Below are 24,719 nucleotides of genomic sequence, written 5' to 3' on the forward strand. Positions count from 1 at the left end.
ACCTACTGTTACACACTTATCTATCGTTAGCCACTGTTAGCTATCAATAACCATTGTTACCCACTGTTAGCTAACGTTATCCATTGCTACTCACTGTTACCCACTGTTATCTGTTACCCACTGTTAGCTAACATTCTCAATTGTTACTCACTGTTAGCCACTGTTATCCACTATTAGCTATCAATAACCATTGTTAGCTACCATCAGCCATTTATGACCACTGTTATCCATTAATAGCCACCGTTAGCCGGTATTTTGCGCCCACTGTAGCACGACAGCCTTGTATGTCTGACTTGATTTGTAAATAAACAGCGTATCACTACAGCTCTTCTAGTGACGATGCGCTGAGCAGCCATCTTGGATTTTGGGGATATGGCGTGTTAAACGGTGCGTTTTGGTGCATATTTCCCAAAATATCAAACTATTCCTCTCAGACACGTGGATGTGTGTTTGCTCCCTCTCTCTTAATCCTTAAACCGCCCCTTCTTCATCCCTTCAGGCTCGTCTTTCATTCAATAATGTCCGTATCCCATCGACATCCCCATGCCGATCCCGATCCCGAGCCCCAGGCTCTCCCTCAGCCCCCTCAGCTGCTCCTCCCCCAGCCGGGTCTTGTCCTCCAGCTGCCTCTGCTCCACCAGCAGGGCGGCCTTCATCTTCACAAAGTGGCTGCGAGGGAGAGAAAAACATCCACGGTTAAAGTACATTTCTGCCCGTTATTTCTCCGGTGTTTGGTGAATTTAATTTTTTTTTTTTAGCCTTCATTCAGTTACACGGCGGCGGTGGACGGTGAAGACCTGTACCTGTAGTCCCGGTGATGCTCCGGGGAGAGGCAGCGGGCCAGCACCCGGCTGACGGCCTGCTCACGGCGGTCCACGTGGTCCTTCAGGTCCTGGGCCTCGGACAGCTGCCTCATGAGCTGACGCTTCTTCTCCAGCAGGGGGAGCTAGAGGGCAGAGAGATGATTATCCTTCTGTGTGCCTTCTGAGATCCTCCGCGTTTGGACCGCTGAAAAGTGGGCGGGCTTATTGCGTGTCGCTGAAAGTTGTCGATTGAGGGATGGATGTCGTGATATTATTGGTTGGATTGGAAGCCCACTTTATATTTGTATTCTTATTTCTTTTGCATTATATTATTTGGGGGTGTGATTCATTTCATTTTGTTTCTTTTTCTTCTTCCCATACCTGAAAATGTGTGTATTATGTAGCGCAGATGTTCACCTTTTTTTTGACCACTTAAAGAGACACATTTTCTTTAAAATAAAAACGGAATCAAATACAAAAAAAAAAGCACGTTAAAAAAGGAACCGTGTGGAGGACTTAGGGGCGTTTTCACGAGTGCTGAATCACCTGAAACCCTGAATTGTTGCGTTGTTGCTTGCATAGAATGATCTACATTCTACGGCAGCCCAGGATGGACAAATCAAAACGCCGCTCACCCTCTCGTGGAGCTCCGTCTCGGGGTCCAGCGCGTCCAGCGTGTCCAGCGTGGTCTCCACGCGCAGCAGCCTCCCGGACAGCGACAGCAGCAGGCTCACCACTTTGTCCAGGTCGCCGATGAACATGCGGAACTTGTCCACCTCGTTGGGCTTGCACACCGACACCACCATGGTCTCCACCTGAGGACGCGGGGGAGGAACACGCCGTAAAACACACCTTCTCTGGTTTCACGTCAAAAAAACGGTCTTTGAGAAGACAGACCGTCTTCTGTGTACTGATGGAGGTCTATAGAGCACCAGGGCCAGTTAAAAGCTCCTCGTGGTGACTATGCGAGTGTGTCTAGGTGCCTCTTCTCCCCACCTCCTCTCCCAGCTGAGCGTTGGCTCTGATGTCCTCCTGCAGACCCCTCTGAGCTTCCCTCAGCACTCCCAGCTTCTTGCGGAGGCTCTCCATCAGCTGCTTCTGCTCGACAGACGGGAGGAACTGTTATGAAACTCAAAAACTCAAAACACAGACTGCACAACGCTGCCGGTCCAGGAGGCGTCACCTTGTACGTCAGCTCGTCGTCCTCGTCCCGCTCTCGGTTATCGGTGAAGTCCTTCATCTGCGACAGCAGCTGAGCTTTAGCGGCCGACGTGCTGTAGTAGGACGAGCAGCTGGAGCTCGCACCGGACCGCCTGGAGGGGGGCGGGGCCAGATCCAGTGATTAGAAAAGTACATCAATAACTAAATGCATAAGAAACATGAGGCGGCAGACGAAAAATAACAGGGAAATAAAACTTGCAAAGAACTTTACTGCATTATATATCAAACATGCATAATTCATCTATAAGTATAAATATAAGTCAAAGTTTCTGTCTCTGTAGGTAACTTTTCATACATAAGTTCTTGGTTTTTGTCTATTATTGCAAATAATTTATACAAATATTGCTTTAAAGCAGAGTAAAACTATGTTTATTTATTATACTATGTTTATACTACTATATTAAATAATTATAATACATCTGTAAGTTTAAATATAAGTCATTCTTCATACATAAGTTCTTGGTTTTTGCAAGTAATTTATACAAATATTGCTTTAAAGCCGAGTAAAACTGTTATTTTACACAGGAACATCGTCAGAGAACAGATTTAAAGATTGTTTCACACATTTAGAGAGATTCGTCATAACTCAAGTGACACTTCATCTCTCTTGGTGCTCACAGGTCCAATGAACCAATGATTTACTCCTCGACTCTTCAGCCGCTTTGAGTGTTTTTTTGTGTAAACGGCGTTTAACACTTGAGCTCCTGACAATGTTTACTCTTCAACTGACAGCTGATCTTTAACTAAACCCACAAAACCAGCCTGAAAATAAATAAAGCCTGCAGCGACCGCGTGAGGATGGTTGGAGCCGGACGCTGCGATTGGCCGATCCGTGTTCGAGGGCGGGACTTAACGAACGGTCAATTCAACGCTTCAAAAGGGCTTCAAGTAACAATATTTGCAATTTTCAGCGCTCACATTAATAGTTTAAAAAAACAGTTTACTGCATATTAACCAGACTGGTGTCTTTAAAAGGCGGTCACCTGTCCAGGCTGTCGGCGTTGTGCTCCGTGGTTTGGTAGCTTCCTCTCCAGCTCTCCCTGCCCGCCTCTCCCTCGCCGCTCTGGGGGAAGAGCTCCTCCTCCAGGCTCAGCCTCTCTCCGTCCGCGGCCTCCAGCTCCTCCTCTTCCTCCTCCTCCTCTTCCTCCGGCGGCGAGGCCACGGTGTCGATATCCGTCTCCAGGACCGTGACCGGCAGCGCGAAGCAAGGCAGCTCGCTGGTGATGGGCTGGCGCTCGGCCGGCGGCCCGTCGTCCTCCTGGAAGTCGTCGATGTCCGTCTCCATGGGGACGTCCAGGTCCGCGTCCAGGCTGAGCGCGGGACTCGGGCTGAGGGTGGTCTCCGATCCGGTCCCCGGTTCGAGGACCTTCTGGGGCCCGATGCTCTGGAATCCCCGGTTCATACGGAGCTGCTGCTGCTGCTGCTGCTCGTAGTGCATCGAGAAGTAGGATTCGGGAGGCAGAACGCCGCCATTTTCTACGACAGGTGGCGGGTTGGAGTCGCTATGAACTCTGGGAGATGGGGCTCTCTCCCACTCGGCTCCCGGTCTCACGTTGGACGGCTGTTTGTGAGCTTTCGCCGTCACTCCGTCCCGGTCGGGGCCGACGATCATCTCGGGGAAACTGCAGAGACACAAATTAAATTAAATTAAAAAAATTCTCCAGGACTCAAATTTGACATTTTAAGCCTTAAAAACATGGCGGCCATTTTTGTTCACTTGGCTACATGTGAACACAGTTCATCTTGAATATTTTATTATTATAAATATTATTCAATAGAGGAACTGTCCTGAGCTCACCTGCTCATCCTGATCTCCGTTGGTGGAGGAAGCGATGGTAACACCTCCACCCTCTCCTGCTGCCCACCATATGAGCCCCTCAGGTCCCTCTCTTTTGGGGGCGGAGCCACCGGCCTGAAGCTCCGCCTGGAGAACATGGGACTGGGCGGAGAGACGGCAAAGCTTCCCCGGGATTGAGACTGATTCTGATTGGTCAGAGCGTGGGAGGAGGGTTGTTCCTGCGTTTGAGGTTGATTCTGATTGGACGAGGCGTAGGAGGGGGGTTGTTCATGCGTTTGAGGATGATTCTGATTGGACGAGGTGTAGGAGGAGGGTTGTTCCTGCGTTTGAGGTTGATTCTGATTGGACGAGGCGTAGGAGGGGGGTTGTTCATGCGTTTGAGGTTGATTCTGATTGGACGAGGCGTAGGAGGGGGGTTGTTCATGCGTTTGAGGTTGATTCTGATTGGACGAGGTGTAGGAGGAGGGTTGTTCCTGCGTTTGACGTTGATTCTGATTGGACGAGGCGTAGGAGGAGGGTTGTTCCTGCGTTTGAGGTTGATTCTGATTGGACGAGGTGTAGGAGGAGGGTTGTTCCCGCATTTGAGGTTGATTCTGATTGGACGAGGCGTAGGGAAGGCCCTTGGCTTGGCTGCAGCTGCATCGCGGGCAGCCGTCGGAGACTTCCCGTCTCTCCGGAGGAAGACTGTAGGACCTCTGTCGGGCCGTTTCGGGTGGAGGGACGCACGAAGAGGAGTTGGTCGAGGAGTAATGTGACGTAGGGGTGAAGTGAGGCGAGGACAGGGAGGTGAACAAGGTGTGGTGAGACGCACGCCTGCGGTGGAACTGCTCCCACTTCGGGGGCGGTGGCCTCGGCGGGGGCGGTGGCCTCGGCGGGGGCGGCGTCTTCTTCCTGTTTGGACGGGCGGCGCCGCGGGCGGCTTCTCCTCTCCCGGCTCCGCCCGCTCCTTCCTCCACCTCGCTCAGGGTCTGGCTGGTCGTCGCGAAAATCGACGGCGACCAGCGGTGGCTGCCGCCGCCGTCGAAACGGAGGTCGTTTTCGGACATGGTTCGTCCTCGCAGGGAGAGGGGGGCCGGCGGGGGTGCGAAGGAGTGTCCGTTGGGATCATCGGCGCCGTCGTCGGCCTGTCGGTGGCCCCATCGACCCTGCTGGTGCTGAGGATATGGATTGACGACCTCTGGAGGTCTGGACTCCCGTCTCCAGCTGGAGTAGTCCCTGCGAGGTGGAGATCAAAGGGTCCACATTTAAGAACATTTACGGGACAATTTATTCCCATTTTCTATTGTTTCCACAAACCACAGAGCTCATGGCTCAATGATTGGCCAGTCTGCGTTTGAGGGGTGGGGCTTAGGAAAGGGTCACTGTGGTTTACGGTTAAGACCTAGCCCCCCAACCCCCCTCTACAAGCTAACATACAGGAACCAGCGTATATCCACATACCATTACCATTTCTTAAGCGTGGATGATTGCTCTGCACACTTAGAGCTCATTATAGTCAAAACACAGCCGGGCATGACTGAGTGGGATTTCCTCCGCACCCCCAAAACCCCCCCCACCGGTGCACAATGGGCCGAAACCACCTCAAGTCTCCGGAGACTCACTTAGAGACAATCGGAGACGGAGCGAATGAGCGCCGGCCAAATGCAGAAGGTCAATCAAGTCAGAAAACGTGTGTGTGTGTGTGTGGCTCACCTCTCAGTCAGGCTGCACTTCCTGTTGAGGTTGGTCATTTCCTGTTGCCGGGCGGGATGCATCTGCGAAAGGCGTTTTAAAGCCCGGTTAATAAACACCGGGAGGAATGAAGGAAGGAATAAATCGGTCAGCGCGCTGGAGGGAAGTGGGCGCGTTGCTCCAACTTATATTAGGTTTGATGAGGGGGAACTATTTTATTATAAGTTGTTTTGCATTATTAATAAATCTGCCAGTTCATCAAATAATATATAAAATAGGGGGACGTCTTTAAATCCCAAGTCCAAAACCCAAATATTTTAAAGGTAAGTTTTCATGAACATCTGCAACAGTGTTAAAATAAGTCAGTTTAGTGTCAGTTTACGATAATAAAAGACTTTCTTTTATATTTGAGAACATATTTTGGGGTATTTTTCATAAAAAATAATAATGAATCAATTGTAAAATGGTTGGAAACTAATTTTAATGTTATCGTTTCATCTTTCTTGATTGCTGCTGGAGTTTTATTCTATTTCAATGTCAAGGTTTTTTTTTCTTGTTTTTGTTTCCTGGAAACTCAAGGTTTGAGAGTTTGTTAGAGTTCAGATAATCTTAATCTTTTAACAAACTTCTGCTCCTCTCATTGTCATAAAACATACGTTCCATTTTTATTGACTGGATGGATAAACATAAAAATCAGAAATTAGAGCTGAACCACAGTGTCCCAGAAACTTTGGGGAGGTTCTAAAACTTAGTTAATCGACCATTAAGAGTAATTATGCTCCAGACCCAAAGTGGAAATAACTTGTGATGCAGCCCGACCAGCAATAACTACCCATAAGTCAGTTCACCTCCATCATGCACTCCTTCAGACCCACGTTTCACCCTCTTTTAAGTCATCGGAGAGAGCTGACTTGAGCTGAATTGATTGATTGATATGAATTGCGTGTCCATACATCTGTCTGGATGCATTGGGGACTCTTACCTCTGTGGGCGTGTAGCTCCTCGCCGTGTAACCGTGGCGATGAGGCTGCTGGTTCTCCAGGAGCTGTGTTGACGGGGTGCTGACGGGATGAAAAGCCGACCTCGGGGCTTCATTCTGGAAGCTGTGCTGGAAGTCTTGGTTTCTTTCTTTGGGGCTGTAAAACTCCTGAGCATCGTCCTCCTTCTCCCTCTCTCTCTCCTTCTCTCTCTCTCTATTCAGACGTTCCTTCTCTCTGGCCCTCTCCCTCTCTAGCTCACTCTGTCTCTCCAGCTCCAGCTCCCTCTCTCTCTCCCTCTCCCACTGCCTCGCCCTCTCCTCCCGCTCCCTCTCCTTCATTCTCGCCCTCTCCATCACCAACTCCCTCTCCTCCCTCTCCCTCTCCCTCTCCCTCTCCTCCCTCTCTCGCTCTCTCTCCCTCGCCCTCTCCTCCCTCTCTCTCGCTTGTTCCCTCTGCTTCTCCCTCTGCCTCTCCATGCCGGTGCTCACGGACATCCTCCTGGCCTCCGCAGTGTCTTGAGGTGGGGCACCTTCCTCCTGAAGGCCCCCCTGGTAGGAGTATCTCCTCTGACCGAGCTCCCCTCCCCGGAGCTCCGGCTTCTTCTGCCCGCGACTCGATGGACTCGAGACGCGAGACGCGATCTTGCTCGTCTCCTCGAAAAACTTCATTCTGTCCGCGAACGGAAGGATGTCCGACTCCTCCGCCCGAGAGCTGGAAGAGGAGCGGCTGCGTGAGGAGGTGAAGGCGCAGACCCCGTGACGTGACCCCGCGACCCCCGTCGCCTTCTCCCCCGAGACTCCACGCCGCCGCTCTGGTTCGGGTTGGAGTTTATGCTCGGGGGTCCAACGCCAGCGGCGGGCTTTGCCGGCGGGGGCCGGTTCCTCCACCACTCGGACACCGACGCCAAAACTGGGCACTCCTGGATCCAGGATCTGGACGGACCTGAACGGGACGTTGTTTTGAGTGCAGGCTGTTGACCGAGTCCGCAACGCGTCTTCGTTGGATTCACTTGAGGTCTTTGCTCTCTCGACCTCTTGGGGACTAACCGGTGAGGCAAATGCAACTGTGGCGCTCGCAAGAAGTTCAGGGTCTGCCCCCTCCTCGTTGAGGTCTGGACCCTCTTCCTCCTGCACCGTTTCCCCACTGCAGAGCAACCCTCCTGGGCCACAACTCCTCTGAAGCTGGGCCTTCTTCCTCTGGATCTCATTGCGGAGGTTGGTGGCAAATCGCTCGCTACGACGGCGGTTTCGCCGATAGTTCCTGGGCGCGCTTAACTTCTTTACGTCCGTCTCTTCTGCTGCACCCTCTTTACTTTTACCTCCACTTCCTCCTCCGCCCAGTTCCCTCTGCTCTTCCAGTAATGTATCCACACTAGCAGCAGCACTAAGAGGCACAAAACCTCCCTCTAGTTTCTGGTCAGAGCTTAGCCTTCCCTGGGTTGATAATAATGTGGGGTCCTCTGGTACGCTCACAGAGCGGCCCCATGGGTGATGATGCCCACCATTTACACCCGTCCCTTCCAGCTTTTTACTGGAGTCTCCATCGTCATCCTCCCCGTCTAAGAACACAGATCCTGGGGTGGAGCAACGGCTGCCTCCCCACTTGTTTGATGGCGCGTGGAGGCGGTCGTGAGACGCTTCTCGGTCGTTCCTCGTGGGCTGAAGAGACGAATGGGACCACTGGCTGCCGCAAGGGGACAAGGAGGGATCAGGAGCGTCCGACGGATTATCGGGGGCGCTGTGCCGGCGAAGCCCCGTAGAGGAGTGCTCGATCTGGGAGTGCGTGATCTGAGACTCCTCTTGAACCACAACGGAGGGTTCTGCTAGTGAGGCCGCCACTGGATCAGAGAGGTGATCCGAGGTCGTCTCTGAATTGTAGTCTTTATTGGCACGAGGATCACATCTGATATGTCTTGCGTCTTCTGTCTGTCTTTGGATGTAATACGAATCCAATGTATCCTCTTTTAAATCCCCAGCTTTGTCCCCTTCTTCTGGCGCAGGGAAGCCGTTGAGAACTCCCGATTCAACATTCAGAGAGGGCTTGTTTTCGTCCCGGTAAAAAGAAACACTGGAAATTTCAATCGGAGCGGAGACGCAACATTTGTTGGCGGCATTGGGCTGAGTCTGGGTTGCCATAAAACTGTCCTTCCTGGTCGGAGGCTGAGGAGGGTTCATCTTTCTCTCAGTTCCTCTTTCTCCATTTCTTATGATCTCAAAGTCTCCTCCCTCGTAACAGCAGGAGGAAGGCCTCTCTTTTACCTCGACGGGTCTCGTTCTTGGCCTGGTCAGGGACCTGGACTTGAGTAGAATAAGCTGCACCTCATCCGGGGCCTCGCCAGAGGAACTCCCCAGGGTCGAGGCATCACCGCTGGGGTATCCTCGACAAGCCGGCCCCAGGCTCTGGAGGAGGTTGTCCATGGAGCAGGCGTCACCGGGTCTTAGCGGCACCGTGGCGTAGTCGGATGTGTTGGAGCTGGCGGAGAATGAGCTGTAGGCAGAGTCTCTCTTGTTGTTGAAGAGAGTGGGGTCCACGGGGGAGTTATGGGAGTCGGAGTATGGCTGCGTGGTGGGGGTCGGCGTGTCCAAGCTCTCCATGGAGCCCAGGGAACTGCTTCGGTCCGTGGAGGAGTAAGGTCTCGACAGCTGACCCCACTGCAAGGACAAGTCACTGCAAAGACAAGGAGACAAAGGAGATCAACTAAAGAGACTTTGGTTATCCATTTGAGATATTAAAAGGCAATCTTCAGACAAAATGTCAAGTTGTCAAGTTGCTGTTTTATCCCGAAACCCAGTGCGTGTGGTTCAGGAATACAACTCTTGAACTGCACAGCTGGGGAGTCTGTTTTCTATCAGATCCACGGCAGCACCACGTGGTTTCAAAGACATTCGGAGGAAGCCTCTTAAGGCAGGAGAGGGATTTCCTCCTCATCAAACTCAAACTGCCCCGGAGTCAAAATCTCCAAGTCATCCCCGTGATTCCACTCTTCCTTTCATTCCTCTCTTCCTGTCCCGTCTCCTTTACAATAAATGTTGATTTAATCCAAAACCAGATTTAAAAAAAAAAACCTTTCGTGTTTTAAATTTCGATTGAAACAAATTTGTTCCCCTTCACTTGGATGGGTCAGTTAAGCTTCGCATTGATTACACAACAATGTTTACAGAAGAGCCCCGCTCGACGCTTTTGTCAGTCCTCACCGATATTTTGTTTATACAGCCCAAAAAGCCTAAATTTGATCCAGAGAGCTTTACAATCTGTGCAACATATGGCACCTGCTGCCCTTAGATTCAGACGAGGAAAGACGACCCGAAAAACCCTTCATAGGATAAGGAGAGCTTAGGGAAAAGGATGTATCGATTGCTCCAGAAGGAAAGGACACCCAGTGTTTTTGTGCGTGGTTGAAATACAATCTGTAAAAAGCTGCAACCAAAAAATTGAATTTTCCTTTTTGTGTGCGGTTGTTCTCTTTCCTACAAAGAGAGAGTGGTCACTCACCGCTTTGTATTTCTTTCATGTTCTCATTCAGACAATAGGAAAAGTGGCCAAGGAGACGGACGAGCTTTGATCTCAAACGAGTACGGAGACGATCCCCGGGCTGTTTCTGTGGTATTTATGGTTTACAATCCATGCAAAAGAAATGTGGATTTGTTCCACTATTTATATCACACCTATTTTGTGAAGGGTTTCTTTGGCGTTGACAAAAGAGAGGAATTTGTTTGGCAGCCTTTGTTTTTCTTCATGAATTTCGGCACAGTTTGACAATCTGGCTCTTAAAACGTCTGGAATCCAACTCTGTAAACATCAAGTCTGCTGTTAATCTTTTTGTGAATGTTAAATTATTGTTATGAAGGGCAACGAACGTCCACCACATGGCAGTCGATTTTTGGTCCAGGGGCAACTTCCGGATCTGAGTGAAGCCAATGTTTTAGTGCCTCAAACTTGCATTCTCTCTCCTGACCACCAGGGGGCGACTCCTCTGGTTGTATAGAAGTCTATATAAATGACTCTACTTCTCTTGATTTATTCCCTCAGTAAACATTGTAAACATGAGTTTCAAGTCTTCTTCAATACAGCGTGATGTTCATTTAGTAAATGATGGTCATTTAGAGTCAAATCAGACCATAAAGCAGAGTACGCTTTAGGGCGGGGCTACAGTGATTGACAGGTAGCTTACCAGAGCCGTATATGGCATCTCTACGTCCACGTCTTATGTTTTTGGTAACGTGAGGCTAATTTGTTTGGGAAATTGCACCTATTAAGTTCATTATCAGCCAATAGTCTAAATCTAGTTCTGGAACCAAATTGGAACTGAATTTTAAAATTGTGGTCACACGCTGGATTTTCTGTCTGATAAAATGGAACGGAGAACAATGGCTGCCTGGAAAGGTATGAGAAACAAGAAGCACATTGAGCACGTCTGACACGGTTTCCTTATCGGCATGAGAAAACGCTCCTTACAGGAAGCGAGCCGTGAAGGGGAGAGGAGAGGCGGCGGTATAGACTTGACCCGGGTGACAGCGGAGAGGAAGACAGGAAATGAGCCGGGAGACGGACAGGAAATGACTGTCCACTCCCGGGCCAATCAGACGGCCACGTGGAACAAGTGAGCGTGAGGGCTTGACGCGGATAGACTATGAGTCGTGTGTGTGTGTGTGTGTGTGTGTGTGTGTGTGTGTGTTCAGACAAAAACACACTCTCAGATGCAAACTGTACAAAATGTCCAACTCCTTCACACAAACGTATTGAACGTCTTCCTCTCTTTGTCCACACGCTCTGGGACTCGCACGCCATTGTCTGGAGTTATGCATCAGATATAGCTGTGTGTGTGTGTGTGTGTGTGTAGCAGGACACACTGTGGGAATGAGCAACCCACTCACACACACAGCTATCTAACCCACACGGGACTATTACATCTAATCGTGTCACAGTATATCACCGCCTCCTATCTGGACCGGACGAGGCGCTGACGTACTGCGCCGTAAAACTGACAAAGAATGTTTTTATTGCGCGACTTCCTCTTTCTGATGGTTTAGCTTTGTGAGTTCGTCCTGTAAAACAAAGACACGCGTTCTTTATATTCGACCTGACAGCTACTTTGTGGGGTAAAAATACCCACGATCACATTTAGAGCTGAAACAATTAGCTGCGTAGAAATACCTTCAATTGTATATTATTTATATTATATTGTTGTTGCACTTTGTACACATTGTTTTTAGAAACGTGTGATACAAATAAAGGTTATGATTATTATAAGTCTTATTAATATCTACAATCTTTTCCTACTGTTACATTACGAAGGAGCATTTACCATTATTGTGTAATTTCCTAACGTTATTGTCTCAATTCAAACAATATAGAGCGGCATCTTCCCAGAATCCTTTGCAACCACTTAAAAGTGCACAAGGGGCGAAGCTCAATGCATTCCTCAACAAACAGCTTGAAGAGTGTGGACACTTTAAGCCCTTCAGATGGCTTTTAAGGCTCCTGTGGACGTTTGTTTGAGCTGGAAAAGACCAACACAAACGACCTCTTCTGAAATAAACAAAAACACCCACCTGGGCCCAAAAGATAAAGAATGGGTCTGATTGGGTGTCACGCTTACATAGAAGCCAAAAATAGACCAATGGGCTTCCTGCGTGTTGACATTAGTCGAACGTGGTGATGTCACCGTGTTCACAGACGCATTGTGTGATTCAAGCCCACAGCTGGAAGGAGGAAGTGAACACATTCAGCTGAGGGTGACATCACCATCGCATATTTATAATGCACCCCACAGCTGAGAAAAGTGACAAAATGTGACTTTCAAATGCAAAGTTTGTCCTTTTTTCAAAATTAACATATAAATATTAGACCGTCAAATGCTCTTGTCAAGTGTTAATTATTACCTTGACCTTAAATGAAGTGGATTAATTAATCAATGTCATATTTTTGCCCTGATAACGTTTAAACTATATTATTAGGAGCTTCAAATTAAAATGTTGTGGTGTAATAACACTTTTAATAAGCCAGAAAGGTGATTTATTTCGTCCCATCACATGAAGCCAGGTGTGACAACCCGACGCTCACCTGTTGTCGGTCGCTTGCCAGGGTAGTGTGTACGAGCCGGGGTGGAGCTGCATGGCAGACAGAGGGGGGGGCGGGGGGAGAGGCGGGGAGTCGGCGGAGGGGAGGCGGGGCGGAGGAGGCGGTGGCGGCGGCGGCGGCGGAGGCAGGGGCGGCTCCGACAGCTTCGCCAGGTGCCAGGAGTTAGGCCGGAGGAGAGGAACGCTGCGCCTGTGGGACAGAGGTGAGGGTTAGGGAAACTCAGGATGAGCAGCTTTACAAAGGCCAATTTATTAGGCACGTTTGAAGCTAAAGAAATCCTGCCAGAGAGAAGTAGAGTTATTTTATATAGACTTCTACACAACCAGAGGAGTCGCCCCCTGGTGGTCAGGAGAAAGAATGCAGCTTTAACACATGAAGCATAGACTTCTATACAACCAGAGGAGTCGCCCCCTGGTGGTCAGTAGAGAGAATGCAGCTTTAACACATGAAGCATTGACTTCTATACAACCAGAGGAGTCGCCCCCTGGTGGTCAGTAGAGAGAATGCAGCTTTTACACATGAAGCATATACTTCTATACAACCAGAGGAGTCGCCCCCTGGTGGTCAGTAGAGAGAATGCAGCTTTTACACATGAAGCATATACTTCTATACAACCAGAGGAGTTGCCCCCTGGTGGTCAGGAGAGAGAATGCAGCTTTAACACATGAAGCATAGACTTCTATACAACCAGAGGAGTCGCCCCCTGGTGGTCAGGAGAGAGAATGCAGCTTTTACACATGAAGCATAGATTTCTATACAACCAGAGGAGTCGCCCCCTGGTGGTCAGGAGAGAGAATGCAGCTTTTACACATGAAGCATAGACTTCTATACAACCAGAGGAGTCGCCCCCTGGTGGTCAGGAGAGAGAATGCAGCTTTAACACATGAAGCATAGACTTCATTACAACCAGAGGAGTCGCCCCCTGGTGGTCAGGAGAGAGCTACATGTAGTATTTCCTGCATGAACCGTTCCAGTCTCATCGAGCAACAGATAAACGAAGCCGATGTCTTTTCTTTTCAACGCGGTACATCACTTTTTCCATTTAGCAACTTCCTCTTGTTCGACTATGCGACCCTTTTAATCTAAATTCAATTGTGGTCTAAATACAATGAATCGCCCAGACAAGATGGCTGAGATCACAGCCACAGTTGTCGAGTGTCTCTCTAGATCCGGGCTTCAGATAAAACCGGGCGTACCGGGCCAACCCTCATTCTGTGGAAACGGCTCCCTCAAAGGTTCTTTGGCCTTCGATCGGGCGGCCATTAAAAACTCATCCGACATGTACAGTAAGTTCCACGGTCTGATCGTTCCAGCTTGTCACATGATGTCCACTAATCCCCTTATACAGACTTCCGATCCCGTATGTTCGCCAGTGTGTGTGTGTGTGTGTGTGTGTGTGTGTGTGTGTGTGTAGGATATAAAGAGAGTAAGCCCAGTCAGGAATAAGAGTCAGATTAATCACAGTTGGGAAAACGTCTGCTGAATGGAAACAAATGTATGAAAAAAAAAAAACGGCGCTGACTCGACATTATTTAAAAAAAGGGACCTGAGACTTGACCTCAATTGACTTGAGACTTAACAAGTTTCTTGACTTGGACTTGTCTCAAATGACTTGAGACTTAACAAGTCTCTTTCTTGACTTGGAGTGTCTCAAATGACTTGAGACTTAACAAGTCTCTTTCTTGACTTGGAATTGTCTCAATTGACTTGAGACTTAACAAGTCTCTTTCTTGACTTGGAATTGTCTCAATTGACTTGAGACTTAACAAGTCTCTTTCTTGACTTGGAGTGTCTCAAATGACTTGAGACTTAACAAGTCTCTTTCTTGACTTGGAATTGTCTCAATTGACTTGAGACTTAACAAGTCTCTTTCTTGACTTGGAGTGTCTCAAATGACTTGAGACTTAACAAGTCTCTTTCTTGACTTGGAGTGTCTCAAATGACTTGAGACTTAACAAGTCTCTTTCTTGACTTGGACTTGTCTCAAATGACTTGAGACTTAACAAGTCTCTTTCTTGACTTGGAATAGTCTCAATTGACTTGAGACTTAACAAGTCTCTTTCTTGACTTGGAATTGTCTCAATTGACTTGAGACTTAACAAGTCTCTTTCTTGACTTGGAGTGTCTCAAATGACTTGAGACTTAACAAGTCTCTTTCTTGACTTGGAATTGTCTCAATTGACTTGAGACTTAACAAGTCTCTTTCTTGACTTGGAGTGTCTCAAATGACTTGAGACTTAACAAGTCTCTTTCTTGACTTGGAGTGTCTCAAATGACTTGAGACTTAACAAGTCTCTTTCTTGACTTGGACTTGTCTCAAATGACTTGAGACTTAACAAGTCTCTTTCTTGACTTGGAATTGTCTCAATTGACTTGAGACTTAACAAGTCTCTTTCTTGACTTGGAATTGTCTCAATTGACTTGAGACTTAACAAGTCTCTTTCTTGACTTGGAGTGTCTCAAATGACTTGAGACTTAACAAGTCTCTTTCTTGACTTGGAATTGTCTCAATTGACTTGAGACTTAACAAGTCTCTTTCTTGACTTGGAGTGTCTCAAATGACTTGAGACTTAACAAGTCTCTTTCTTGACTTGGAGTGTCTCAAATGACTTGAGACTTAACAAGTCTCTTTCTTGACTTGGACTTGTCTCAAATGACTTGAGACTTAACAAGTCTCTTTCTTGACTTGGAATAGTCTCAAATGACTTGAGACTTAACAAGTCTCTTTCTTGACTTGGAATAGTCTCAAATGACTTGAGACTTAACAAGTCTCTTTCTTGACTTGGAGTGTCTCAAATGACTTGAGACTTAACAAGTCTCTTTCTTGACTTGGAGTGTCTCAAATGACTTGAGACTTAACAAGTTTCTTGACTTGGACTTGTCTCAAATGACTTGAGACTTAACAAGTCTCTTTCTTGACTTGGAATTGTCTCAAATGACTTGAGACTTAACAAGTCTCTTTCTTGACTTGGACTTGTCTCAAATGACTTGAGACTTAACAAGTCTCTTTCTTGACTTGGAATAGTCTCAAATGACTTGAGACTTAACAAGTCTCTTTCTTGACTTGGAGTGTCTCAAATGACTTGAGACTTAACACAATTGGAACTTGGACTTGTATTGTTTGATTTGACACTGGACTAGTCTCAAACCTGGTCTGGACTTTTATTAATAGACTAGAGACTTGTCAAGACTCGTTCTTGCCTGGGACTAGTCTCAAACCTGGTCTGGACCTGGTCTTAACTTAAGTTCCCACATACAGAAAGTCCCCCAGAAGAGTCGCTGGTTAAGAAACATACAATGAGCCTATTCTGGTTCTTCCAGAGACCCATTTGGAGTTTTAAGTGAGGAATGTGGATCCTGGCACCGCGAGGGGAAAAGAACCATTTGTTATTGTTTATGATAAAGCGGGAGCAGGGGAACCGGATCCAAAACAAACACTTCCTGGTTCTTGCTCCTTAAGAGGGATTTCATCTGAGCCCAGTTAGACTGACAATGTCCGTACAGTAGCCCCTGAGAAAGTTTATGTAGAGGCTGTGTGTGTGTGTGTTTCTTTTTATGCGTCTTAGGCCATGTGTGTGTGTCTGTGTGTTTGTTTGTTGTGTGTGTGTTTCTTTTTATGCGTCTTAGCCCATATGTGTGTGTGTGTGTTTCTTTTTATGCGTCTTAGCCCGTATGTGTGTGTGTGTGTGTGTGTGTGTGTGTGTTTCTTTTTATGTGTCTTAGCCCGTATGTGTGTGTGTGTTTCTTTTTATGTGTCTTAGCCCGTATGTGTGTGTGTGTTTCTTTTTATGCCTCTTAGCCCATGTGTGTGTGTGTGTGTTTCTTTTTATGCGTCTTAGCCCGTATGTGTGTGTGTGTGTGTATGTGTGTGTGTGTTTCTTTTTATGCGTCTTAGCCCGTATGTGTGTGTGTGTGTGTATGTGTGTTTGTGTTTCTTTTTATGCGTCTTAGCCCGTATGTGTGTGTGTGTGTGTGTGTTTCTTTTTATGCGTCTTAGCCCATATGTGTGTGTGTATTTGTGTTTCTTTTTATGCGTCTTAGCCCGTATGTGTGTGTGTGTGTGTGTGTGTTTCTTTTTATGCGTCTTAGCCCATATGTGTGTGTGTATGTGTGTGTTTCTTTTTATGTGTCTTAGCCCGTATGTGTGTGTGTGTTTCTTTTTATGCGTCTTAGCCCGTATGTGTGTGTGTGTTTGTGTTTCTTTTTATGCGTCTTAGCCCATATGTGTGTGTTTGTGTTTCTTTTTATGCGTCTTAGCCCATGTGTGTGTGTGTGTGTTTGTGTTTCTTTTTATGCGTCTTAGCCCGTATGTTTGTGTGTTTCTTTTTATGCGTCTTAGCCCATATGTGTGTGTGTATTTGTGTTTCTTTTTATGCGTCTTAGCCCGTATGTGTGTGTGTGTGTGTGTGTGTTTCTTTTTATGCGTCTTAGCCCATGTGTGTGTGTGTGTGTTTGTGTTTCTTTTTATGCGTCTTAGCCCGTATGTTTGTGTGTTTCTTTTTATGCGTCTTAGCCCATATGTGTGTGTGTATGTGTGTGTTTCTTTTTATGCGTCTTAGCCCGTATGTGTATGTGTATTTGTGTTTCTTTTTATGCGTCTTAGCCCGTATGTGTGTGTGTGTGTGTGTGTTTCTTTTTATGTGTCTTAGCCCGTATGTGTGTGTGTGTTTCTTTTTATGCGTCTTAGCCCGTATGTGTGTGTGTATGTGTGTGTTTCTTTTTATGTGTCTTAGCCCGTATGTGTGTGTGTGTTTCTTTTTATGCGTCTTAGCCCGTATGTGTGTGTGTGTTTCTTTTTATGTGTCTTAGCCCGTATGTGTGTGTGTGTTTCTTTTTATGTGTCTTAGCCCGTATGTGTGTGTGTGTTTCTTTTTATGTGTCTTAGCCCATGTGTGTGTGTGTGTGTTTCTTTTTATGCGTCTTAGCCCGTATGTGTGTGTGTGTTTCTTTTTATGTGTCTTAGCCCGTATGTGTGTGTGTGTTTCTTTTTATGCGTCTTAGCCCGTATGTGTGTGTGTGTTTGTGTTTCTTTTTATGCGTCTTAGCCCGTATGTGTGTGTGTGTGTGTGTGTGTGTTTCTTTTTATGCGTCTTAGCCCGTATGTGTGTGTGTGTGTTTCTTTTTATGCGTCTTAGCCCGTATGTGTGTGTGTGTGTGTGTTTCTTTTTATGCGTCTTAGCCCGTATGTGTGTGTGTGTGTGTGTTTCTTTTTATGCGTCTTAGCCCGTATGTGTGTGCGTGCGTGTGCACGTGAACATGTGGGAACCGTCTCTAAAACACCATTATCGAACCCAAGTGTAGCTTTCAGAGACCGACGACTCCAAAGTCAGAATGAGAACAATAAGATGAAGACAAACGTGATATCAAAGTTCTGTATCCGTGCAGGAGAGAAGGGGAACGTTCTATAAGAGAACCCACACGACCCATCGTTGCCATCCCTAAAGGAGGGAGGGTCCGCCGTCATGTCGTGGTTTACAGTCAGATGAACTGCATCTTCTTCATGGACCTCAGGGAGCGAACATCTCACACGTCAACAACATCCTTTCTACTTTGTCGCAGAGCATTCTGGGGATTTTAGTGGTCCATTAACGCCGGTTTTACCCTCAGACATTTGCCAATCAAACTATATAAAATACACTTACAGTTGGATAGTTTAGGAACAGTGTGTAAAACCTGATAAAGCGTCAGAAAGAAATGTCAAATTTCAATTTACAATTAGATATATTATCCCTTAATCGTATCTTCCATCAGTTGTTTAGGCTATAAAAACTTGTGACTTGTTCATATTACTTGTTTTATACGTTCAAAACCAAAATATATAGAAGTTTTATGTAATTTAAGTAAAATATTAAACACTAAAAGCAATAAATATGCATGTATTTATGAATATATATACAGTATATACACAAAGTAATAATAAAGAATAATGTGATACAGCAAACCCATCAAGTAAACTTCATGTGGTCTCATCTCGTTGCTAAATGACTAAAAACATGCTTTCCTTAAGCATTTTAAGGTCTGGGAGAAATATCGATGTTGCAATATGAGCTTACATCTCGTCTTTTAGATATCGTACAATGTCGTCTTTTGGATATCGTACAATGTCGTCTTTTAGATATCGTACGATCTCGTCTTTTAGATATCGTACAATGTCGTCTTTTATATATCGTACAATGTCGTCTTTTATATATCGTACAATGTCGTCTTTTAGATATCGTACAATGTCGTCTTTTAGATATCGTACAATTTCGTCTTTTAGATTCGTACGATCTCGTCTTTTAGATATCGTACAATTTCGTCTTTTAGATATCGTACGATGTCGTCTTTTAGATATCGTACAATATCGTCTTTTAGATATCGTACAATATCGTCTTTTAGATATCGTACAATATCGTCTTTTAGATATCGTACAATCTCGTCTTTTAGATATCGTACAATGTCGTCTTTTAGATATCGTACGATTTCGTCTTTTAGATATCGTACGATCTCGTCTTTTAGATATCGTACAATGTCGTCTTTTAGATATCGTACAATCTCGTCTTTTAGATATCGTACAATTTCGTCTTTTAGATATCGTACGATCTCGTCTTTTATATATCGTACAATGTCGTCTTTTAGATATCGTACAATATCGTCTTTTAGATATCGTACAATCTCGTCTTTTAGATATCGTACAATGTCGTCTTTTAGATATCGTACAATCTCGTCTTTTAGATATCGTATAATGTCGTCTTTTAGATATCGTACGATTTCGTCTTTTAGATATCGTACGATCTCGTCTTTTAGATATCGTACAATGTCGTCTTTTAGATATCGTACAATGTCGTCTTTTAGATATCGTACAATGTCGTCTTTTAGATATCGTACAATCTCGTCTTTTAGATATCGTACAATGTCGTCTTTTAGATATCGTACAATCTCGTCTTTTAGATATCGTACAATCTCGTCTTTTAGATATCGTACAATGTCGTCTTTTCCTGGTTTTAAAAAGGTCATTTTTTTCTTCTTCTAAGAATTTGCTGACGCAGGAGACGGCGTGTCCTCAACAAACCGAGATAACGAGGAAAACAAATACATCATCTGTTCCGTTTGTCTCAAACTGGAGGAATTGATGACGCAAACACAATCACAAACAAACAAACAAACAAACAAAACGTAACGCCGGTTAACTCCTGAACTAAAGAGGCACAAATGGAGAGAAACAAGCTCTGAATGAGCCTCTATGAAAAGGAGCTGCTGGAATGTGCCACTTATGGTCAGAAACTGCAACAGCTGACTGATACCGCAAAGGTCACACACACACACACACGCACACACACACACACACACACACACACACACACGGTCTCAATACAGTGCGTGGACGAAGGAAGCAGGACGAACACATTTGGACGGAGGGTTTGATTGAAAGAGAGTTTGAATAATAACGAGGAGATGAAACCAGACGACGCATCACATGCTCAGCGGCGCCCCCCGGGGGAAGGTTTTTAATTTACTACCGAGACGTTCCGTCTACCGGAGGAAAATAAAGGAGAAGATTATCGATCCTGGACCTACCAGACTCTGAAGCATCGCGTCACACCGATCCCGGTTCAGGTCCCCAGCACCCGGAGTTCAAGTTCAAAGAGTCGAGCGTCTACTCGGAGAGTATAAATATATATATTTATATTTATATATATATTTATACTCTCAAGACTTTAGTCCCGACGAGAGAAGCTTCTTGTGTTTCTTGTTGGGCACATCGGTGGAAAGTGTCCACGAGCTGATGTCCATCTGAAGAAGTAAAGCAGGGAGAAACCACCCGGCGATGCTCGCGTCCCCTCCCCTCGCTGGAAGACAAAACATGGCTATTCCCCCCCCCTCTCTCTCTCTCTCTCTCTCTCCCTAGCTCAGTCTCTCCCTGCCTCTCTCGCCCCCTCCCAGGCAGGATGTGTGAGTCAGTGGGAGAGGAAGTATTGTGGAGAGCAGATAAAGTGGTGGACGGCTGCTAAAATAATACCCAGAGTTCCACACTGTTATTGTTTGACAAGGGAGGGGGGTGCAGAGGTACTTCCTCCTTGTGTGTGTGTGTGTGTGTGTGTGTGTGTGTGTGTGTGTGTGTGTGTAGAAAGTGATCGAAAGAGCAAAGAAGAAAGAGAGTGTTGGACGGACGAAGGGGGCTTTTTTATATTTTTCCTTCGGTTTGGCCGAGAGACGAGAAAAACAAGATGTGGTGAAAGACGAGGAACGTAGGAGACGAGGGGGGTCTGAGGGGGTCTGCAGGAGGTCTGGGGGGGTCTGAGGGGGTCTGCAGGAGGTCTGCAGGAGGTCAAGAAGCAACGAGTGGAGGTGATGGCTGCAGGAATATTATGAGTGAACAGAAAGCAGATTTGAAGTAATGAAAAACAGTTTTAAGGAATGAAGCTCCTGATCCCCGTTTTGTTTAAAATATGATATAAATAAACTGCTGTTTAATATTAGTAGTGCACAATGACTGTGGAGGGAAAGTAGCTCCTCTTACAGAAGGAGCGAGCGTCCCCCATTATTGCTGAAATAAAATAAATAAAGGATAATTGAATCCGGACAAAAAACATTGAACTTAAAAGAATAAATTTTTTTAGATACCAAGCAGAGAATTCAGGAGACCACGTGACATGTCATCTCCCCTCTTTCCCGTCATAAATATAAATATATATAAATATATATATTTTTCTTACTAAATATAACTTGTGTACAAACTGAGAGAGAAACCATGAACCTAAATATAACTTAAGGACATCAGTGAAACTCCCACAAGGTGCTCAAGTTTAACCGACCTCACCTAATGACATAAGGCTTCAAAGGGTATCCTGGAGACGTATATCTCCTGCAGACTGTGTGTGTGTGTGTGTGTGTGTGTGTGTGTGTGTGTTATACATGCATGTGAGCAGATTCCTTACATTCCCAGTCTTCCTTTAACTATGTGAGAAAGCCTAAACAACCCTTTGTGTTCAACCCGCAATCAGGAACTATTTGTTTGCTTTATGGGTCTTTGTTGTGTGCGTGTGTGTGTGTGTGTGTGTGTTTGTGTCTAAGCAGTAGATGCATGTCTACAAGTGTGTGTGTGTGTGTGTGTGTCAATCAGAAATCCATAATCAAGGGGGATGAAGACCCAGAAAACAAACTGATTGCGTGCGCACGCACACACACACACACACACACACAGTTTTTGACATACCAGGTAATCAGTACAGTGAGACGAGGCTCATTCCAGAGGTCGATGGCAGGAAGGGTGAAGTCCGCTCCACCATCTGCAGCACAATGCGCTGTTTGTTGCTGCTTGATCCCCCGACAGTGAGTGTGTGTGTGTGTGTGGCTGATTCCTGAATTTGAGGCACTTAAAAAGAGTTACAATTGTATAATATCTGATGTTCAAGCTCTGAAAGTTGAAAGCAGGAACGTGTAAAGAATGTGTGCGCAGACAATAAACTAAATAATCAATAACTGGGCGAGAGAGGTTGCAAAGGGACCTCTCTCTCTCTCTCTCTATCAATATCACTTAGTGTGATGACACCTGAATGCAGAAACATCTTTTTAACACGTGTGTGTCCAAGTTGGCTTCTAGGAATCTGTGTGTGTGTGTGTGTGTGTGTCTGTGTGTGTGTGTGTGTGTGTGTGTGTTTAGGGAGTGAGGCCCGTGTCGTGTATCAGTTTAATGAGCCAGTTAATAAAAACCAGAGGAGACAGATAAACTGTAGCAGACCACCCACAGAGACACACAAACACACACACACACATTATTGTTCATTATCCGACATGCGAGTCAATATGTAGAAACATTCACACCCGCGGGGCCGTTTAGAGTCATCAGTCAACCTGAGCTGCACGTCTTTGGACTGCGGGAGGAACCCGGAGAACCCGAAGAACCCGGAGAGAACCCGAAGAGAACATGCAAACACAAACACGGAAGTTCGAAACCCCGACCCTCTTGGCGACAGCGCTCGCCCCTCGTTTCTTGTGCACGAAAAATGCTCGACTTCTGTCTGTGTGTGGGTGTGTGTGTGTGTGTGTGTGTGTGTGTGTATGTCTTGAAGAATGCCAGGAATGTGTATTGTTCAGTTTGGGAAGTGGCAGACGATTGTGTTTCAGACCTCAGTCCTGAGACCCTGTGGTACAAAAATATAAACAACGGGGTGTGTGTGTGTGTGTGTGTGTGTGTGTGTGTGTGTGTCTTCTTCTGAGTGAAACAAGCAAGACAAACTGCAATGAGCGAGTCGGCGTGAACACACGAGAAGGTGTGCAGCAGGACAACAACAAAAAAAAAGATGAAAACAAAAGGTTTCAAAATTAACACAAACAAATAAATAAATAAACTGTGTGAACTTTTCAACACCCTGAGGACTGAAACTGAGCCGGATCACTGAAGAGGAGGAGAGTCGAGTTGAATACTTCAGAGGAAACGGCCTCGATGTAATAAAATATATACATAAATATAGTTTAAAAAATGACAAAATAGTACAACAGTAAAAACAATTGATTTAAAAACTGTAAATATACAAAAAGTAAACAAGATTACAAATATTTATCTCAGAAACTATTGATAAGTTTCTTCATGTTTCACATTTCACGCTTTGAATAATGTTCGTCAAAACACGTCAAAATGTTATTTTACCGCAACTTCCCACCAACTCTTTCACCCACTTTCCCCCGTTTCCATTCTTTCATCTCCCCTTCCTGCCCCCCCACACCCAGACCCCGCCAAAATAAATGTTGAGTGTGTAGCGAAGATGAAACAAAGAGCCGTTTAACCCCGTCGACAAGATATCAGCCTCTCTTTTAATTATTATTATTATTAATTTACCCATCTTCACTCCTCCAGAGTTTTTGCTGGACAGGAAGTAGAGCGGGGAAACAGGAAATGATACTAAAAGGTGAGGAATGTCCTACACACACACACACATACACACACACACCAGTTGGATCTAACAAAAGTTCGGTGAAAACAGGAAGTAGTATAGAAGAAACATTTCCAGGTCGAGCCAACAAAACATCCCTAAACATTCTTTCCTTTCCACAAATATATCGGTGTAAAAATCTGTCACTCAAACCCCCAAATAAAAATTAAAAAAAAGAAATAAAAAGAAAGCAGGTGAAAGGTCACGCGCCTATTTAGGGTTCAGGAGAGAAAATGTGTGCCAGAGTTCCTCATGAAATATATTAAATAAATATACATAGAAATGAAATTAATGATTCCCATTTAAATCGGGAGGGTCCGAGCCATTTGTTTTGCGTACCGTTGCCATGGCAGCTAGCTAATCCCGCCGTGCTTTGATGCTACGCGAACGTGGTTGTCACCATGACAACCGGCGTCAACCGCCATCTCCTTTTGCACACGATGAGCAGTTATTAAATCCCCTGAACTGATTACTTTGGGGAGTTTTTTTGTTTGTCCACGACATGCAAACAAGTCATATTTTCTTATTAATTATATATATATATTATATATATATATATATATATATATACACACACAGATATCATAATTTTACAATCTGGGATAAAATCCTCTAAAAAAATCCCCAAAACGGTCGATTAGCTGGAGAAAATGAATCTACAACCAAGTGTATTGATGATTGAACAATCATTCCGTCGTAAAACATTTAATTTACGCCGTTTAGACTAATTGTAATGCATCATAATCGATTCTTTGCCGATGATGCAGGTAAATACATTGCCGGTAGCGTGACGCCACACTTGCTGCCCCAGTTAGTAGCAGCGCGGGTCCTTAAATACCGTCAGCTGGCTTTCTTAAAGCATCTCTACTGGTACAAAAGACGGCCTCTGGAAGCCCAGAACATTCCTGTGGTTCCCCAAAAATGTAGCCTGCAAGTCTGAATTAAGACATGTCGTTGAAGGAGTGAACAATGAGGGGAAGGCCGGAGGTCAAGCTGATACGATTCAGACGAACAGAACAAACCAACAGAGTTAATGGTGAGTTTAAACCTCCCTTCTAGGAGTCAAAGAACATGAGAATCAAACTGTTTTATATTTCCGGTGTTACGCAACTCCTTGTTAACGTAATGGAAACCTGTCAGACACAATGCGGCCCTTTGTAACAGCGGCCTCCGTATCAAAAGCAGAAAAGTTGCCCAAAAAAAAGCACAATTTTCCGACCCTAAAGTGGAGCAAATCGTCATCTCTGCTCGC

The 24,719-nt window shown here is 45.7% G+C and overlaps 1 protein-coding gene across 1 annotated transcript in view; it reads right to left on the minus strand.

Annotated features, from left to right (window-relative positions):
• Window positions 1-280: 280 nt before the first annotated feature.
• shroom4 (shroom family member 4) overlaps window positions 281-24,719 on the minus strand; it is a 40,568-nt gene continuing 16,129 nt past the window's right edge. Inside the window, exons 3-13 of the mRNA XM_034557743.1 lie at window positions 12,537-12,743; window positions 6,878-9,140; window positions 6,476-6,751; window positions 5,515-5,576; window positions 3,823-5,037; window positions 3,008-3,646; window positions 1,987-2,116; window positions 1,800-1,901; window positions 1,439-1,618; window positions 804-946; window positions 281-669 (exon numbers count right to left, since the gene is read on the minus strand). Of these exons, the coding sequence (XP_034413634.1) occupies window positions 513-669; window positions 804-946; window positions 1,439-1,618; window positions 1,800-1,901; window positions 1,987-2,116; window positions 3,008-3,646; window positions 3,823-5,037; window positions 5,515-5,576; window positions 6,476-6,751; window positions 6,878-9,140; window positions 12,537-12,743 (5,374 nt within the window). The 3' untranslated portion in view covers window positions 281-512. The remainder of the gene's footprint in view (window positions 670-803; window positions 947-1,438; window positions 1,619-1,799; window positions 1,902-1,986; window positions 2,117-3,007; window positions 3,647-3,822; window positions 5,038-5,514; window positions 5,577-6,475; window positions 6,752-6,877; window positions 9,141-12,536; window positions 12,744-24,719) is intronic.

Source organism: Cyclopterus lumpus, chromosome 18 (assembly GCF_009769545.1).
Source record: "Cyclopterus lumpus isolate fCycLum1 chromosome 18, fCycLum1.pri, whole genome shotgun sequence".
Classification (NCBI taxonomy): domain Eukaryota; kingdom Metazoa; phylum Chordata; class Actinopteri; order Perciformes; family Cyclopteridae; genus Cyclopterus; species Cyclopterus lumpus.